The sequence below is a fragment of the Prionailurus viverrinus genome, chromosome C2, assembly GCF_022837055.1.
Source record: "Prionailurus viverrinus isolate Anna chromosome C2, UM_Priviv_1.0, whole genome shotgun sequence".
NCBI classification, from domain to species: Eukaryota; Metazoa; Chordata; class Mammalia; order Carnivora; family Felidae; genus Prionailurus; species Prionailurus viverrinus.
This window is the reverse complement of record NC_062569.1, coordinates 32,194,499-32,214,978: the sequence shown is the minus strand read 5'-3', so window position 1 is coordinate 32,214,978 and position 20,480 is coordinate 32,194,499. Positions and strand designations below refer to the sequence as shown.

The window sequence follows — 20,480 nt, the reverse complement described above, 5'->3', positions numbered from 1 at the left end:
AGTAACTCAGAAAGATTATCAGGCTGTGAATTCAGAAAGCATAATAAATAGTATGGTCAGAGCTGGGTGCTAGCAAAGCTGCCCTTCTAGAAGGAAGCCAAAGACTACTTATTAGCTGATGAATAAGGCATTCCTATAAATAAGATTGGTCTCAGTTTTACACTGCAATTTTCATGTATGTGTATACATATATATATATCTATCTATCTATCTATATATATATATATATCTTGAAAGTGTTTTAAACTGGGTTTTTAGTAGGTAATATTTTTATTTGCCCAATAGGAAATCAGACTTTAAATATACAGTATTTTAACTTGAAAATAGAATAATATCACATTGCTACAAATAAATTACTGATGAATAATGGGTTATAACAGGCAACACGAAACGCAAACTAATTTTAAATTATTACCCATGCTGTATTAGGGTGCTAGCTGGGGCTGCTATAACAGATACCAACACAGAATAAGTGGCTTCAAGTTGAAGATGACTCCAGTTTCTCCATGACTTACGTGTGTGTGTTTGTCTCTAAATTTCTGCTTTCTATAAAGACACCAGTAATAATGGATTCAGGGCCCACCTTACTCTAGAATGACCCCATCTTAACTAATTACATCTGACACAATCCTATTTCCAAATAAGGTTTGAGGTACTGGGGCATTAGGACTTCAGCATATGAATTTCTGAGGAACACAGTTACAATCATATATAATACTTGAAATTTTGTGAAAGTAAATTTTGGAACTGTGCGTCAGTAAGTACTATTAACCAAACTGTATGCCTCTTATAAATTAAATTTTTATATAATAAAACATAAAATAAAAAAATTATTTCAGTAAAACTGAAATAAAGCATACAGCAAAAGAGTAAGTCTGAAGGAATTTTATTCTCACACTCTTATATGTAATAAAAGCAAATTATTTCACTGAGTATTACTACACAAGAGATTATAATAAGAAATATCACTTGGATTGTAATTTTGTATAAGTGCTTTTGTTCCTCTTGAGCAGTAAATAAGCTCAAACTGTAACTGTGATCAGTAGTATTTCCTGAATTTTATATCATTACTAGACTATTTTATTTTGTTGCTGCATTCTATGACTAATGGCGAGGATTACTTCTATTTTCAATTATGCCTTCTGTATTGGGAACTTGGCCTAGTCTCAATTATGGGCTAAACAGATGCAGAGTAATATTTGGATACTTTCGGTCGAATAGTAAGTTTCTTTTACAGTGGCAAATATGATCAAGGATGGCCTGTTACCAAGAGAGGCAAAACAAGCCAGGGGCCTGACTTTGTTGGAAGAGGTATAGAAATTGAGACTTCTTAAAAAAAAAAAGAAAGAAAGAAAGAAAGAAAAGAAAAGAAGAGAAAAGAAAGAAAAAGAAAGAAAGAAAGAAAGAAAAAGAAAGAAAAAGAAAGAAAGAAAGAAAGAAAGAAAAAGAAATTGAGGCTTCTTCTCAAAGCAGGTAGTATTTTGGATATTGGAATCTGGCCACATTTAGCCACATCACACTTTTGTTAGTTACTGTGTATATGTATGTGTAAAGAGAGACAAAGAGGTTCTGAAGTCAGTTTAGTAAAGCTTTTGAAGTAATGCAGTAGTACTGGTAATTTCAAACAAGTGATGCACAATAAGTGAAAAAAAGGATTGATTATTATTCAGAATGGGAATAACTGGGAATTAAAAATAACTGGAACTGTTTATTTCAAATAAGATGATCAGGATTTAACTTTTTTTGTTTTTTCATTTCAGCTACAGGAAAACCAGGATGAAATTGAAAATATGATGAATTCTATTTTTAAGGGTATATTTGTTCATAGATACCGGTAAGGAATTTTAAAAATCATTTAGATTTTTAACTTAAATAATTTATTGCTTTTTTTGTAGTCCTAGGTAATTATAAAAATAGGAAACTCTCTATTTGTTTTGTTCTTTGGGAAACAGCTTTGGCTCTAAAAGCTAAATAAATGTCATACTACTGTTGTGGAAGAAATTGTTTTTTGTTTTTAAGTTTATTAGAAAAAGAGCACAAGTGGGGAAGGGGCAGAGAGAGAGTGAATCTAAAGCAGGCTCTGCACTGTCAGCATGGAGCCTAATGTGCGGCTCAAACCCACAAACCATGAGATCATGACTTGAGTCGTAACCAAGAGTCAGATGCTGCACCAACTGAGCCACCCAGGCACCCCTATTGTGGAAGAAATTGTAACACTGCCATACTCTTTTAAGTTCAGATCATATATTGTTAGAAGCATTCAGTATATTTGGATTTATACTGATGGAGTATTTAGTAATAGGATATCATTAAATTAATGTGGCCTTAATAAGATGTGATTGTCTTGATATTTGAAAAAATTCAATGCCCTGTTTCCTGTCCTGTGATACTCATCTTGTTTCACGGTCAAAGTAACCAGGAGTGTTTTAAAAATACATCTTTGAAGATGGGAGAAAAGTTGACAAAAGGCACCTCTGTAAATAATCAACAACTCTTCTTTACCTTCATCTATACACATGAAAATAGAACCAAAGTATTTTTGTCATGCTTCATTGCAAGCCAGTTTAGTCTTTCTGTGAAGTTTTTAATTGTTGACTACATTATTAAGCAGCATATTTCACAGAGAATTAATGAATCATCTACATTAATTTGCTACGTTCTTTTAGTTAGGCATGATGTATGTTTAGGTAGATAGACACAGATAATAGAAGCACTGTTTTTAGATACATTTGAGACTTTTAATTGGCCAGTTAATTTAAAAAGTTAGTTAAAACAGGGAAATCCATTAAAAAAAAAAGAAATGTAGTTTGATATTTTAACTTAAACGTCTTGTTTTAATTCAGAGTATGAAAAAGACGTTTGATCTTCTTGGTAATTTTTTTAATGTTTATTTATTTTGAGAGAGAACACGCCACGTGAGTGGGAGAGGGGCAGAGAGAGGGAAAGAGAGAAACCCATGCATAGCATGGAGCCTGATGTGAGGCTTAATCCCACAAACCATGAGATCATGACCTAAGCTGAAATCCAGGGTTGGTCGCTCAATGGACTGAGCCACCCACACACCCCCTACCTTTTTTTTAAATCTTCTTGATATTTATACAAAGAAAAAGAAAACACTAACTTGAAAATATATGCACTCCCATGTTAATTACAGCATTATTTATAATAACCAAGATATGAAAACAACCTATAGGTTGATGAATGGATAAAGAAATTTTATATATACAATGGAATATTTTCAGCCATTAAAAAATAATGAAATCTTGTAATTTGCAACAACATGGATGGACCTCAAGAACATTATGCTGAGTGAAATAACTCAAGCAGAGAAGAACAAATACTGTGGATTATATGTGGAATCTAAAAACAACGACAAACTCATAGATACAGAAAACAGATTGGTGGTTGCCAATGGGTGGATGGGGAAAATGGGGGTCAAAAAGTAAAAAGGATAAAAAAAGATGAACTACTGAACAGCACCAAAAGTTAGCTTGCTGTTATCTAGTAATTTGTGACTATCTGCTGTAGTATTAGGAAATTTAGGCAAGTTTACTAAATTCGCACCTAACTTCTTGAATGAATAATAGAACTTTTAGAAGAAACCTGGAAGATTACAATGCACTGGGAAGGGGTATCTGGGGTGCTCAGTCAGTTAAGTGTCTGACTTGATTTCTGCTCAAGTCATGATCTCATGATTCATGAGATCGAGCCTTGTGTCAGGCTCTGTGCTTATGATAGCACAGAGCCCGCTTGGGATTCTCTCTCTCCCTCTCTCTCTGCCTCTTCTCTGCTCATGCTGTCTCAAAATAAATAAACCTTTTTTTTTTTTTTTTCTTTAACGCACTGGGAAAATGTGTTTAATAGCTGATTAAGAAAAGATACTGAGAGAGACTGTATAGCCTAATAGGGACACACATCCTGAAGTTGGAGATGTTTGGGATTTGGGGAACTAAACCAATCGATTAAAAAAAAAAAAAAAGGAAAAAAGCCGCCTGTCTTTTAAATAAACTTAAGAATAAGAAAACAAAATTATTTATATTTACTCACAAATTTACCATTTCCAGCTCTCCTCATTCCTGAGTTTCTCTGTTATTGCTTTACTTCTGCCTGTTTTATTTTTTTATATGAAAAACTCTTTATTTCACCAAAAAAAAAAAAAATAGGACCAAGGCCTTTAATTTCAGTATGGAATATTTGATTATAATTTCATATTCTCTTTTGTTCATAAACTACACATGTAGTAAGTTATGGAAAAGTTAATTTTTTAAAAAGCCAGAATTTCCAGGGGCGCCTGGATGGCTCAGTCCATTATGTGTCTGACTTAGGCTCAGGTCATGATCTCACAATTCGTAGGTTCAAGCCCCGCATTGAGCTCTGAACTGACAGCTTAGAGCCTGGAGCCTGCTTCAAATTCTGTCTCCTTCTTTGTCTGCCCCTCTTCCACTCATGCTCTGTCACTCTTTCTCTCAAAAATAAACATTAAAAAATTTTTAAAAAACAAGAATTTCCACATATTTGCCATGTAGTCTTTTTCTGTTATAACTTTATAAAGGTATAATTAATGTAAAACAAATTACATGTTATATAATTTTTTATAAGACCTATATATTTGGTCCTTTGGAACTTTTAGTCATACCTGCCAACCACTGGAGGGCTGGGGGACTGAAGGTTGAATCAGCTGATGGCAGTGGCTTAGTCAATCATGAATATTCAGTGAAACCTCCATAAAAATCCAAAGGACTGGTTCAGAGAGCTTGGTGAACACAAACAAAGTAACACACCTAGAATGGGCATGAAAGCTATGTGCCCTTTCTCCATACCTTGCCCCATGTATATCTTCATCTGGCTATTGATTCAAATCCTTTATCATATCCTTTAGTTAATTGGTTAACGTAATTGTTCCCCTGAGTTTTATGAGCTGCTCTTGCATATTAAAAGAATATAAAGAGGATGTGGTTGGAACCTCCAGTCTAATAGCCCATGGGTCACAAGCACAGGTAACAAAAAGCCTAGGGCTTATGATTGGCATTTGAAGTGGAGGATAGAGGACAATCTTGAAGGACTGAGCTCTTAACCTGTAGAGTCTGATGCTGTGTTCAGGTAGATAGTGTCAGAATTGAGCTGAATTCTCAGAAACCAGTAGGTATTGTTGGTGTGTGTGTGCGTGCAGGCAAAAACCCATGCCCCAAATTCAAATTGGATCCAGGAACCCAAAAAGAGTTGGTGTCAGACACAGTTAAGTGCCTAAGTTTTGACATATATACACCTTTACAACTACCACAAGCAAGATAATGGAATATATCCATCATCCTCAAAAATTTTCTCTTGCCACTTTGTAATTCCTTCCTACCTCCCTTTCTTCCAGTCTTCCCCTGTTCCCCAGAATCAATCAATTATCAGTTTGCTAACTGTTTACATTTTTTACGATTTCATAGGAATGGAATTACACAGTATGTATTCCTGATTTTTGTTGTTGTTTTCATCTGACTTTTTTCACTAAGCCTAATTAGTGTTCATAAGTTTCATGAGTTTTAATAAATTTTTCACATATGCCTTTTATCAGATTGAGGAAATATCCCTTCTGTTCCTAGTTTTCTGAGACTTTTTATTAGAAATGAATCTTGGATTTTGTCAAATACTTTTCTATATCTGTGGAGGTTGGTATATATGGTTTTTCTTTTTTAAGACTGTTAATGTGAACTAAATTGGTTGATTTTATAATCTTAGCCTTAAATTCTTTGGCTAAAACCCACAGTCATGATAAATTTTTCTTTCTAAATAAATTTGCTAAAATTTTCTTAAGAATTATAGTTCTGTGTTCAAGAGAGATCTATATAGATCTTTTTTAAAAATTTTTTTTCTTTTTAAATTTGAGAGAGAGAAGAGAGCATGTGCATCAACAAGGGGGAGGGGCATAGGGGCAGAAGGAGAGAGAGAATACCAAGTAGGCTCCACACTCAGCACGGAGCCTGACACAGCGCTTGATCCCACAACCCTGGGATCATGATCTGAGCCAAAATCAAAAGTCAGACACTCAACCGACTAAGCCACCCAGGCTCCCCAAGAGAGATGTGTATCTCTTAACTTTTAATTTTATTGAATGTCTCTGACTGCTTTTGGTACTGTGGAAATGCTGGCTTTGTTGAATGAGTTGCAATGTGTTATCTCCTTTTTAATCATCTGGAAGAGTTTAATAATATATTTTTTTTTCACATAGGCATTATACCATTGGGACTGAGTGTTTTCTTTGTAGGGATGTCTTTAATTGCAAATTAAATTTCTTTAATAGATAGATATAAGTCTTTTCAGTATCAAGAAAATGATACGTTGATCTGTGTTGTTGAATTGTATTCAACAATTATCAGCTTAAAGTTGTTCATAAAATATCATTGGTTTCACCTCTCTCATACCGATTGTATTTATTTTTCTTAAAAAATAACATTTTGGTTACCTTGAACTCTATTATTTTTCTATTTTCTATCACATTGATTTCTGCAATTTTATTTATTTCCTTTTTCTGCTTACTTTGGGTTTCATTAATCTGCTTTTTAGCTTCACAAGGTGGAAAGTGGGATAATTGATTTGAGGCCTGTTTTCTAACAGTAGAGTTTACTGCTATAAATCTCTCTTAGTATTGCTTTAGCTGTATCCCCTAAATTTGGATATGTTGTGTTTCCATTTTCATTCAGCTCAAATACTTTCTAATTTCCTTTTTGACTTGTTTCCTTGACAAGAAGAAAGTATTTAGTTTACAAACATCTGAGAACTTTCTGTTATTGATTTCTAATTTAATTCCATTGTAGTCAGAGAACATACTTTGTGTAATTTGAATGCTTTCAAATTTATTGAGTTGTGTTTTATGATCCACAATATGGTCTATCTTAAGAAATGTTCTATTTACTCAGGAAAAATTACATACTGTGCTTTTGTTTTTAGGTCAAAATCTGTTAGTGTTGTTCAAGTAATTTCTATCCTTACTGATTTTCTGTCGGTTTATTCTAACCAATATTGAGAGGGTTTTTGTAGAAGTACTTTTGTATTCTTGATTCAAGTCCCTTATCACATAAATGGTTTGCAATTTTTTTTCTTGCCTGTGGCTTTGTTTTCATTTTCTTAATGATACCTTACCTCTTGAAGAGCAAAAGTATTCCATTTGAATGAAGTAATTTACTCACTTTTCTTCTGTGTACATGCTTTTGATATCTGTGAACATTTTTCCTAACCCCAAATTTTTTTCTGTGTTTTATTCTAGAAATTCAGTAACTTAATCTTATAAGTTACAATATATATACAGTTAACTCTTATGTATTTTTTGGATATAAGGGTCTAAGTCCACTTTTTACGTATAGATATTCATTTGTCCAAGCACCATTTGGTGAAATACTACCCTCCTCCAATTGAATTGCCTTGGAGCTTTTTTTCTTTTTTTAAGTAATCTGTACAACCAATGTGGGGCTCCAACTCATGACCCCCCAGATTAGGTTAAGAGTCCCACACTCTACTGACTAAACCAGCCAGGTACCCCTCCTTGGAGCTTTTCTTGAAAACTAAATGAACATGAATGCAAAGATTAATTTATGGATTTTTCTAATCTGTCCTTATACCCATACCATCTGTATTGATTAAAGCTTTGAGACATTGATGTAGGACCTGTAAGTTTAAGTTGTACAATGTGATGATTTGATTCACATATATGATGCGAAGTGATTACCACAGTAAGGTTACTTAACACCTCAGTTGTCTCACGTAAGCACCTTCTTTGTGTGGTGGTGATTACATTTAAGATTTACTCTCTTAGCAACTTCCAAGTATGTAATAAATACAGCTTTGTTAACTATAGTCACAATGCTGTACATTAGATCTCTAGAACTTACTCATCTTATAACTGGAAGTTTGTACTCTTTGACCAACATATCTCCATTTCTGTCATTCCCCAGCCTCCAGCAACCACCATTCTACTCTATTTCTTTGAGTTTGGCTTATTTAGATTCCATGTATAAGTAGAACATGCTTACTTGTCTTTTTTTAGAGTACCTTTAAAAAATTAGGTTGTGTTAAATCCTCCTACTTTGTTCTTTTTCAAAATTGTTGTGACAATTATAGATTTTTGTATTTCTATGTAAATTTTAGAGTCAACATGTCAATTTTTAAAAAATTTGTATTTCTTCATTTTGAGAGAGAGAAAAAGACAGTGCAAGCAGGGGTGTGACAAAAAGAGAGCAAGAGAGAGAATCCAAGCAGCCTCTACGCTGTCAGCACAGATCCCAACACGGGGCTTGATCTCATGAACTGTGAGATCATGACCTGAGCCAAAACCAAGAGTCAGATGCTTAACCAACTGAGCCAGCTAGGTGCCCCCAGCTTGTCAATTTTTACATAAAAGCCTGCTGGAATTCTGATGGAGAATATGACTCTATAGACCAATGCAGAGAGAATTGCATTTTTCACATTTTGAATCTTCCAATCTATGAATATAGATTGTTATCTCCACTTGTTTAGATATTCTTTAATTTCTCTTGGCTGTTTTTCATGATTTTTCAAGTACAAATCTTACACTACTACTTTCATTAAATTTAGTTTAAGTATTTTCATTTTTTATTCTATTGTAAATGAAATTGTTCTCTTAATTTCTATTCTAGATTCTTCCTTACTAATGTATAAAAAATACAGGTGATTTTTTTTTTATTCCTTCAGAATTACAAGATACTTTCATTGTTCTATAGTCTTGAGATTTTGTTTGTTTTTGTAGATTATTTAGGATTTTCTACATAACATGTCATGTCATATGTGAATAAAGACCGTTTTAATTCCTACTTTCTAAGTCTAAACACTTTCTATTTCTGTGTCTTTAATTTTTTTTTTTAACTTTATTGCACTGGCTATAGAACTTCACTACAAAACTGGGTAAAAGTGGTAAGAGAGGACAGCTTTCCTTTTTTCCTAATCTTAAGGGGAAAACAGCCTTTAATGTCAGTAGCTATTAAGTTTTATATTGATACCCTTTAGTCAGATGAGGAAATTCCCTTGTAACTTTATTTCATATGTTGTTTTTATCATGATTGACTGATTTTATTTTTTTTCTGTTTCAGTTAAGATGAAAATACAGACTTTTTCCTTTATTCTGTTAAGATAGTGCATTATATTAATTATATGAATTGATTTCCAGGTATTAGACCATTTTTGCATTCTGGTAAAAATTCTACATCATCCTGATACATAATCCTTTTACATGCTGCTGGATTCAGTTTGCTAATATTTTGTTAAGGATTTTTGTGTCTCCTCTCATAGGGGGGCATTAATCTGCTAACTGGCCTCATAGAATATCTGGGAAGTGTTCCCTTCTGCTCTGTTTTCTGAAAGAGTTTATGAAAGATTAGTATTATTTCTTTTTTATTAATTTGATAGAATTCACCAGTGAAGCCCTTTAAGCCTAGCTGGTATTTTTGGATGATGATTTTCATTTACTGATTAAATATCTTGTTACACATTTTTCCTGTTTGTTTGTTTTTTTTTAACATTATTCATTTTTGAGAGAGTGTGAGTGGGGGAGGGCAGAGAAAGAGGGAGACACAGAATCCAAAGCAGGCTCCAGGCTCTAAGCTGTCATCACAGAGCCCGATGCGAGGCTCAAACTTACAAACTATGAGATCATGACCTAAGCCAAAGTCAGAGGCTCAGCCGACTGAACCACCCAGGTGCCTCTGGTTTTTCTGTTTATTGATTCATTATAGTAATTTTTGTCTTTCAGACAATATGTCCATTTCATGTATATTGCAGATTTGATGGCATAGTGTGGCTTTTGATAGATATTTCCTTGGAATCCTTTTTATTTCTGTAGGATTGGCAGTGATGCCTATTTGATTTTTGTTTGTTTTTGTATCTTCTTTCCTTTTTGTCTTAGTCTAGCTAAAGGTTTATCCATTTTACTGATCTTTTCAAAGATTGAACTTTTGGTTTCATTGACATTATTTATGTATTTTTTATTTCACTGATTTTTGCTTTATTCCTTATTTCCTTTCTGTCTGATTGCTTTCATTTTAATTTATTCATCTCTTTCTAGTTTCTTAAGGTAGAAACTGAGGTTACTGATCTTATATCCCTCTTCCTTTCTTATCTAGCCTTTTAAGCTATAAATTTCCCACAAAGCACTGCTTTAGTGACATAGCAGGATTTTTGATAATGATATATTTTAATTTTTATTCCATACAAATCATTTCCTTATTTCTGTATTGAGATTTCTTCTTTGACTCATGGGTTATTAAGTCTTTTGTTTAATTTTTAAATATTTGGAGATCTTCCATTAATTTCTATTATTAATTTGTAATTTAACTTTGTTGTGGTTATTAAACATACTTTAAGGGATTTCAATCATTTTACATTTAATGGGACTTGTTTTTTCCCTGTCCTTTTGAATTATTGAAAAAAAAAAATAGTTCCATGCCAAAATGCCATAGGTTTCTGCTGTTTTAACCCAAAGGTTGACAACTTTTTTGAATAAATGCTTCTCAGTTCTTTTGGTTGATTTCCAGGAAGCTGAAATGATTGTTTTTGTCTTCATAGTTCTTTTTTGGGAGAAAACATTTCCCAACCACTTCACTCTCCTATTGCCTCACATTCATTTTTAAAAGATATTCTCTCTTGTTATGGAATTCTAGGTTGACATTTTGGGATTTTTTTAGCACTTGAAAGGAATTGATCCACTCTCTTTGGTTTCCCTTGTTTCCAACTAGAAAGAAATCTGTCATTCTTTTCTTACATATTTTATAGTTTATTTTTTTGCTGTGATTGCGTTTAAAAGTTTTATCGCTACAGCTAGCAGAGATAACCAATGCTGTTAACCTATTCTGTTACACTGTTCTTTGCTGCCATTTTCTTAATGTTTCTTTCATCTCTTCCATGCTCTCCTCAAACATACATACTTGTTATAACAACTGTTTGAAAGTTTTTATAAATATTCATCTACTTTTTTCTTAGACATGATTATGTGTAACCCTTACTTTTAAGGTTTGTTATATGGACCAGAGCAGTATTTTGTCTAAGACTAATTTCCTCCCAATACTAAGATAATAGCATTTTCTGAACTGAACTCTACTCTGAACTCTAGCCCTGTGAATTACAAGGTTTTTCTGCTCTGGCTCATTGGGACACAAAATACTCCCAGCTCTGCATGTGCTATCTCCTCTCCCCATTCTTTCCCCAGCTTTAGGTGGTTCGTTCGTGTGTGTGTGTGCTTTTTAGTATTCAGCTGATGAGGTGAAACAGTCTTTGTGCAGATCTTCAGAGGTTACTGTCTATGTACATCTCTCCCCTCTGATACTATGCCTTGTAAAAATCTAGCCACTTTGTACTCTAGAGTCCCAACTCTTTCTCCTCAACTCAGGGATATACCCAGGCTCTGTCTTGGTTCCTCTGCCAATACTGCTACCTGGCAGGCACCAATCTGGTGCATTCTGAATTACCTTATTTGTTACCCTCTCTCAAAGATTACTGTCCTGCTCTGCCTAATAGCCAACATCTAAAAGTCATTATTTTATATATCTTACTCAGGTTTTTAGTTTTTTCAAGTGGGTATATAAATCCTGTCCATCGTGACTCAGCCATGCAATCTTAGTACGGAGTCCATATTATTTTTCATTATTTTACCTTAGTCTTCAATGCTAACATTACGTAATTTTTATTTTAGAGTTTCACCCTTATTGAATCTTGCCAAAGCTTCAACCAGTCATTCTCCTAAAAACAACAATTCTTTAATTTTCTGTTACCTTATTGATTTTTATTTAATGAGGCCTTAAATAAACTAGTATTCATCTGTCACAGCTTACTTTTGATACATTAAAATTTTAACTGTGTGAACCAGAATTACAAACAGTTGAGAATGTGACCTGCGTTCCAAAGTTATCAGTTAGAGGTACCAATCATTGATTTTTCCAGAAGTATTACTTACTCTGTAAAGGGGTGATGTTACTGCATGTACGTACTAGAAATAGAAGGTGCTGTGCAGTGATGGCACTTTAATGCCTTGAGTCTCACATGCTACTTTAATGTCAGACAAATATTGAATATTGGAGTGGTTCAGTCGGTTAAATGTCTGACTTTGGCTCAGGTCATGATCTCGCGGTCTGTGAGTTCGAGTCTCGCATCAGGCTCTGTGCTGACAGCTCAGAGCCTGGGGCCTGCTTCAGATCTGTGTCTCCCTCTCTCTCTCTGCCCCTCCCCTGCTCACACGCTCTGTCTCTGTCTCTCAAAAATAAATAAATGTTAAAAAAATTATAAAATAAAAATATTGAATATTAATCTATATGCTGGTAGATCTAACTACTAATTTATAGGAGATAATGGAAAATAGAAGAGGCTTTTGTATGACTCCGTCTTCATGGTATCATTTTAGCCCAGAATGTAATGAATTATACAGACCAAATTGACCCATTTCCTTCAACAAATAATAAATGGCATATAATAAGAACAAGTAGGTATAAAAACACAATATAAAATATTGGATATGAAAAATATATTTATTATATAGATATTTAGTGAACAAAATACACTCTAGACTGTTGAAGGGACAATTAGTGAATTAGAATATAATACTGAGGATTTAACCCCAGCAGAGTAGATATGGAATAACATTTCTAATACATGCGGGATTGTTTGAGAGGCTTCATAAGTCCTTTACATAGGATTCCAAAAGAAGAGAAAGGTATTGGAAAGAAGTAGTATTAATGAGAAAGCTGAAATTTTATAAAAATCGGTTAAAATAGAATTGTCAGATTGGAAAGACTTAATGAGTATTGAGTAGGTTAAGAAAATATTTCACTTTTAATCATGCCATAGTAAAAGTGCGTAACATGAAACATTATGAGAAAATCTTAAAAGCAACCAAAAAAAAGACTGTTATTTCAGTGGTGGAACACACCATAAGAACAAACAATGGAAGAGGAGGAAAGATTGCAATAATTTGAGAGGACAAAAAATGGATGTCTTTTGTTCTCTTTTACTTTTTTATACTATAGTGAAACATTTTGTAATAATGTTTTCAGAGTTATTCTTATACAATACTGTGTTATGATTTATTCTGAGCAAATTGCCATCTTTTTAAAATTTTAGTCATCTTCCTAATATTTTTTTAAATTTCTTTCTAACATTTATTTTTGAGAGGGAGAGAGACAGAGCACGAGTGGGGGAGAGGCAGAGAGAGGGGAGATGCACAATTGAAAGCTGGCTCCAGGCTTTAAGCTGTCAGCACAGGGCCCCATGCAGGACTCAGACCCATGAACCGCAAGATCATGACCTGAGCTGAAGTCCAATGCTTAACCAACTGAGCCACCCATGACCCCTAATATTTTTCATTTTTTACTTAACCTGTGTGTCAGGTTGATAGTTCAAATGTGAATATAAATTAAAGATAATGTTCTTTAAAAGTTAATGTATTCTTCACATTCAACTTTTAATCTTATGCCTTAAACTTTTGTTAATAGTAAAATAGTAATGCAGGATAGCAGATAGCCATGTCACCTGCTCTGTATGAAACTCTCAGTGATGTAGTGCCTTTCATTTTGTCACTATTTTCACTAAAGGATAATGGAATAAAAATGAGGTGAAAAATATTTGCAATTTATTAAACTATTGTATTTCTAATGCATTTTAACCATCCTGGATAATCCAGGTTGATCGTTATTTGATTATCCTGAAATAATTAAATGAAAAATCTGGCTTTAACTAACAGAAAGGAGAGTTGCAGCTCTTCAGGTCTGCTTTTAAACATTACTGCTTCACAGTATCTTTCCTTGACCCCATCTTCACCCCTCTAACATTTTTCTATGCCTCTGTGTTCTTTGTACTGCCCTTTACTAACATTTATCATTTGCTTAGATAATTTATTTTAAGCATCTTTCTGTAAGTTAAGGTCTTTATTAAGTTCTTGTTCTCAGTCTAATAAAGGATACAATATGGATTTTCAGTAATTCTTTAGCTGTTCCTTTCACTTTTGGGCTATTTTTTTTTTTAATTCTTTAAGTTCTAGTTTAGAAAATGTAATTTTTTTAGCCAATTATTAGTGACAAAATTGGTTGAGACATGAATTCATTTTGTGCTACAATTTAGATAGCAGCTTTCTTGGCACTTGTAATTATTTCTCACTCTAGAGCTCTCGTGAGATTCCTTGTACATGAGAGATAATTGTAAGTGTCAAAATGCCCATATTAGCCAAGAGTTATTCTCTAAAATTTGTATTGCAGTCATTTTAATTTAGTCTACTTCCTTACTGGGAAAGCATCTGTAAGAGTAGTACAAGAAACATTTCATTAAAATACACTGGAGTTAAAATTTATTTTGTTGTAAGCAGAAAATAATTTGAATTCCATCTGCCAAGAAAGCAATTCAAAATGAAAACTTTAAAGTCTATATATTAAAGAGCCACATCTTGGGGCGCCTGGGTGGCGCAGTCGGTTAAGCGTCCGACTTCAGACAGGTCACGATCTCGCGGTCCGGGAGTTCGAGCCCTGCGTCAGGCTCTGGGCTGATGGCTCAGAGCCTGGAGCCTGTTTCTGATTCTGTGTCTCCCTCTCTCTCTGCCCCTCCCCCGTTCATGCTCTGTCTCTCTCTGTCCCAAAAATAAAATAAATAAACGTTGAAAAATAAATAAATAAATAAATAAATAGCCACATCTCCCATAAAGGCACACTAACTGTGAAGGTCAGTCAATTAGGTAAGTTTTTCATAGAAATGAACATAATTTTTTTGTGCTGTGACATAGAGTTACAACAAAGGATTGATCACCACAGAATTATTATTTTCTAGGTTTTTTTTTTCTTTTTGAGTTCAAAAGTAAAGTGAACCTGACTTCAGTTTTAGTTGTTCATTTCAAGGCTGAAATACCACAATTATGAAAATTAGTTAATCTTATGATTGCCTTTACACCTTCCCCTGTTGTACTAACTTTTTTACCCCCTTTAATCTTTGCTTTGGAAATTCCCAAATACCACGTAAACATTTCTATTTTTTTTTTATTTTTTTAATGTTTATTTTTGAGAGGGAGACAGAGCACAAATGGGGAAAGGGAGACACAGAATCTGAAGCAGGCTCCAGGCTCTGAGCTGTCAGCACAAAGCCCAGTGTGGGCCTGGAGCTCATGAGCCATGAGATCATGACCTTAGCTGAAGTCAAATGCCTGACCAACTAAGGCAGCTGGGCACCCCTAAACATTACTTTTCCAAATGGACTGAGGGTGTTAGAAATAGATATTAAGGTGTTAAAAAGAAATTTAATATGAAAATCAAGGGTTAGTGGAATATTTCAAAAACATACTGCATTTTTATTGTACACTTTGCTGTATGTTCATAGAGGGCAAGAAAGCTATATCTGGTAATAAGAGGATATGACAGAACTAACATCACAGGAGCTTGAAAGAACAATCAGTGTTGTTATTTAGAGTAAAATGAAGGCATTGTAAGCATAGAGATGACCACAGACATGTAGATACTGATGCACTTAAGCTATTTGGACTAAGGAAGAACTCACTCATGGACCAGACTAGAAGATTGGTTATTGGTATGGGTCTTCGATAATAGTAGAAAGTAATGATATATTTTGTCATGTAACAAACCACTCCATGTGGTTGATTCTAATATGGCTTACTTAGGTGGCTGGTGGCAGAAAGACCCCAGTTACTCACCATGTGGAGTTCTCTGTAGGGCAGCTAGAATGTCCTCAGGACATGACTCAGAGAGAGTGATCCAAGAAAGTGAAGTCACAAAGCAGAAGTCACGATCTCTTTTATGACCTAACCTCGAGTCAAAATCCATCATTTCTACCACACTGTATTTGTTAGAAACAAATTATTAAGTATACCCACATTTAAAAAAATAAGAATGTATCTCTACAAAAAACAATTAACAAGGAATTTGTGGACATATTTTAAAACTACCACAAAGGAGTTCTAATTTTATGTATAATCTGTGATTACATAATATAATTACCTATAGAGAATGATTAGTCTAACAGGATGGTATCAGCAGGCAAAGTGGATTGGAATTTCAAAACCTGAACAGGAAACAAATTGCCTCGGGACTTTTAATAGTAGCAGAATGTGCTGTCTGACCACACATAGTCAAATTGTAAGTCTAGAAAGGATATTAAGAAAAATTTTTTTAATGTTTATTCATTTTTGAGACACAGAGACAGCGCACGAGCAGGGGAGGAGCAGAGAGAGAGAGCACACGGAATCTGAAGCAGGCTCCTGGCTCTGAGCTATCAGCGCAGAGCCCAACACACGCTCAGACTCGTAAACCATGAGATCATGACCTGAGCCGAAGTCAGATGCTCAACCAACTGAGCCACCCAGGAGCCCTGGATATTAAAAATTCTTTAGTTAAGGGGGGGAGGGGTCAGACTGGCATCTGAAATAGACAAGGATTGGGATTCCAAGAAGACGAGTTGTATCAAAATGTTGGCAGTGCATGCAGAGAAGATCTATTTCCAAGAACATAAGCTTTTAGGAGAATGGTAAGACTAATAATCATTAGAAATTAGACTTAGACATAAAGATGGTTATAAAAAGATTTTGAACAAGATTTCTCTCCTAAAAGCTATAAGCCTTTGTCATTTCTAGATCTTAATACCAATACACTCATGATGTTAATACCAGTAGTAATGGTATTCGTATTGGTAATACCAGTGACAATGAATGGAAGAATGTTTGAACTGTGTATATGTGCAGTTACCATACTTAGTAGTCTTTGTAAGTTTTGTTTTTTCTTTTTAGTTTATTTATTTTGAGAGGGAGAGGGAGGGGCATAGAGCCAGAGAGAGAGAATACCAGGCAGGCTCCACATAGCTCTGTGCAGAGCCATACTAAGGGAGTGTGAAGCACTGACAATGAGACCATGACCTGGACTGATATCTAGAGTTGGACTATTAAGGGGTGAATGGGTGGCTCGGTCAGTTGGACATCAGACTTCGGCTCAGGTCACGATCTCCCAGTTCACGAGTTTGGGCCCTTCATTGTGCTCTGTGATGACAGCTCAGAGCCTGGAGCCTGCTTCAGATTCTGTTTCCCTCTCTCTGCCTGCTTGCTCGCTCGCTGTCTCTCAAAAATGAATAAATGTTAAAAAAAATTTTAAGAAAAAAAGAAGAGTTGGACTATCAAAAGTCTGATGCTCAACCAACTGAGCTACCCAGGAGCCCACAGTCTTTGTAATTTTTCATCAACATACTATACCCATTCATTTTGTCTTCAGGCTGCTTTCATAGTATTGTGTAATAAAAAAACAAAAACTTAGCCTGTTTTTTAACTTTCTGGATTTTGGGTGGTTTTTGTTTTGTTTTTGTTTTGTTTTTGTTTGTTTTTTAGGATTGATTTTTACAAGGGTAATACAGTAGAGAATAAGTGTAACATACCTTTGGGAGAGTAAAGTGATAAGATTTGGGTGTTTTGTGATTGTTTTAATTATGCTGTTATTGTTTTCATTTGGTCAACCCAGTGGAAGACAAAATACATGAAATTGTAGTTCACAGAGATGGAAATATATATTAAATAGTAGAATAATACCAAGTTGGGTAAGGATATGAAACGCTAATTTATGGAAAAGATCGTTAATATCTAATAATGCAGAAGATGTATATTACTCCTTTTCCAGAAATTTCACTTCTAGGTATAAAAAGTGTGTTACAGACTCAGTTGACCATATCCTAACATCAGATACACAATAGTTCAAAAAAAATATTCACTTGGCTTACCTCATGTGACACTTTTTCATATTTTCTATCCTAAATCCTTTGTTTTTCACTAAATAAATGTATTTCATAATGTGCTGATAGGTAGTCATATACTGTTTGAAAACACTACCCTACGTAAACTTTCAGATGTGTGCACAAGAAGGCATATACAAGAATGTTTATGGCATTCATTGTTAATAAAAGCAAAAACTTGCAAACAGCCTAAATGTCTGCCAATGAGAAAATGTATAAATAATTTATAATAATTTCTGTATATGCAGAAAGGAGAACTGAACATCATTTTTGGAGAGGATACCTACAAGATACTATTTATGTAAAGCTTTAAAATCTGTAAAGCTATATATATGAACTTAAAGCATAAAGATACAGAAGGGAGCATTTATGGAAGGTTTAGTAGGTGCCAGGTGTGTTCATTCTCACAGTAACTCTGAGCCCTAAGCTAGGTACAGTTATTATAACTATTTTACAATTGAGAAAATCTAAGAGGGAAGTAACTTGCCTAAAGCTACATAGCTAGTAAATAGTGGAGTTAGGATTTGAACTTAGTATGTCATGCTCCAGAGTCTGTACTATTAGCCTATGCAATAGGATCTTTCCATAAGAAAAAGGCATTAAAAATATGTAGGAAAACTAAAGATTGTAATTTAGTAGAATGGCTTTGAAAGAGAAAATATCAGGGCTCCTGGGTGCCTTAGTCGGTTGAGTGTCCGACTTTGGCTGAGGTCATGATCTTGCAGTTTGGGAATTCGAGCCCTGCATCAGGCTCTGTGCTAACAGCTCAGAGCCTGGAGCCTGCTTCAGATTCTGCGTCTCCTCCTCTCTCTGTCCCTCACATGCTCATGCTCTGTCTCTCAATAATAAATAAACGTTAAAAATTTTTTAAAAAGAAAGAAAACTTCTCATATTTTTATTCTTGAACAAGAGGACTTAGAAGGAATTGAGATTTATTAAAACAGAGAATCAAATACCAGAATTCTGTATTCTGAATTCTCTTTTGTCCTAAAAGAGAAACTAAGAAAAGCTCCCGAATTAACAGTAAAATTCTAGCTGAATTATTGCCAGATTAGCAATTAATTAACAGACAATTGATTTTTTTAAATTGGAGAATTAAAATTACCTAAAATTTTAACTTACCTATATATGGTATATCAGAAACCTCGAAGATTGAGCTACAAAAGAAAGTTAAGATTTATCTTATGATCTTTAATATGATTTTTTAAAGCTATAACTAATAACCTGTTAAAAGATAAAGTAAAAATATTAAAATTGTATTTGTTCATGGTTCACAAATCTTACAGTATGAAAATCATCCCAGGAGTGTTATATTAGATGCTTAAAGTGAGATGAAAAGCCATCTGGGCACGGTGCCAGAAACGTGACTTTTGGTACACTTCACAGTGTAGTCACCAGGATTGTTCCCATTTTGACTGTGAATTATTAGGGCAGTTACTTCAAGGTTTTGGTTTTTAAACTATTGTACATTTTCAAATAATATATGCTTCCATCATTTTCCCTTAAAGATACTAGTTTGTGTTTTGGTCATGTTTATTTTCTCTTAATTCAGTAGATGTGTGCTAGCTTAAAAGATTCATAATTATTTAGAGAAACAATTTTTGAGTTCCATATTATTCTGTGTTTAGATGATGGTATGCTGGTTTCCTCAGACTTAACATGTTTCTTGACTCCATAATAGTTGTGAGGCTTTCAGAAAGCTCCCAGGTTTCCTAGTCCAGTGAAAGTAAAATCAAAATTAGATGATTTCCAGAAGCATATTTTTTTTCAGTTTGGTACTGGTAATTTTTATTTTATAGAAGACATCTAAAAAACAGAATATACTAAAACTGGAGGATTTTTTAGATGCAGATATAAATACAGTATTAGGAAAAATATTAATATTTGCTTGCTGTAAATGAGTATGAAGTACATTCTAGCTTTGGATGTTAATCTGAGGTTTGTCTGGTTTTCTTCTCTAGTGATGCTATTGCTGAGATTAGAGCCATTTGTATTGAAGAAATTGGAGTATGGATGAAAATGTATAGTGATGCCTTCCTAAATGACAGTTACCTAAAATATGTTGGCTGGACTCTTCATGATAGGGTAAGTTACTGTTTCAGACTTTGATAGAAGATATGCTTGTCTCAATACTAGAATGCTAGGAATTATGATGGCATTAGTTGAGTTTTTGTTTTTAAGAGTTGTAATAATATGAAAATTTAAGATGATACACCTAAATAAATTGTTCATTTGATGGCCATGACAAAACTTGAGACATTGGCCTGTGTGGAAATTCTGTCTTAACTTACTGTAATACCATCTTAAACCAAGTTGACAACCTAGTACATCTAAGGTTTTAAGAGAATATACCATCCCAAGAAGCTAATTATCTTTTTCTAGCTTGGAATCAAAAGAGATTCCTTGTTTCTCTTAATATACAACAACAACAACAAAACCTTCTTGTTTTGAATTTGTTAAAGCCATATGACAGTAGAGTATTTTATAAGAGTTGAGTAGATTTGTTGGATTTTAGAATATTTGATCTAAAAATCCATTTTTATTTCTGTGCCCCTAGAAAAGGCACTCATTTTGAAAGGAATCCCACATTATCAAATGCTGAATAAGTAATCCTCAAAATAACCAAGGGGAGGAGTGACAAATTATTGGAATTTTTATATTGAATGACCTGATATTCTATAACTTAAATTGCCAGATATTCACGAATAGAGAAACCTTACAATTTATCTTAAATT

The 20,480-nt window shown here is 34.0% G+C and overlaps 1 protein-coding gene across 2 annotated transcripts in view; it reads left to right on the top strand.

The window, feature by feature from the left end:
- Window positions 1-20,480, top strand: part of STAG1 (stromal antigen 1) — a 403,550-nt gene that overhangs the window by 257,072 nt on the left and 125,998 nt on the right. For both annotated transcript variants that reach the window (XM_047874276.1, XM_047874277.1), the window contains 2 exons: window positions 1,761-1,834; window positions 19,707-19,830. In XM_047874276.1, the coding sequence (XP_047730232.1) occupies window positions 1,761-1,834; window positions 19,707-19,830 (198 nt within the window). The remainder of the gene's footprint in view (window positions 1-1,760; window positions 1,835-19,706; window positions 19,831-20,480) is intronic.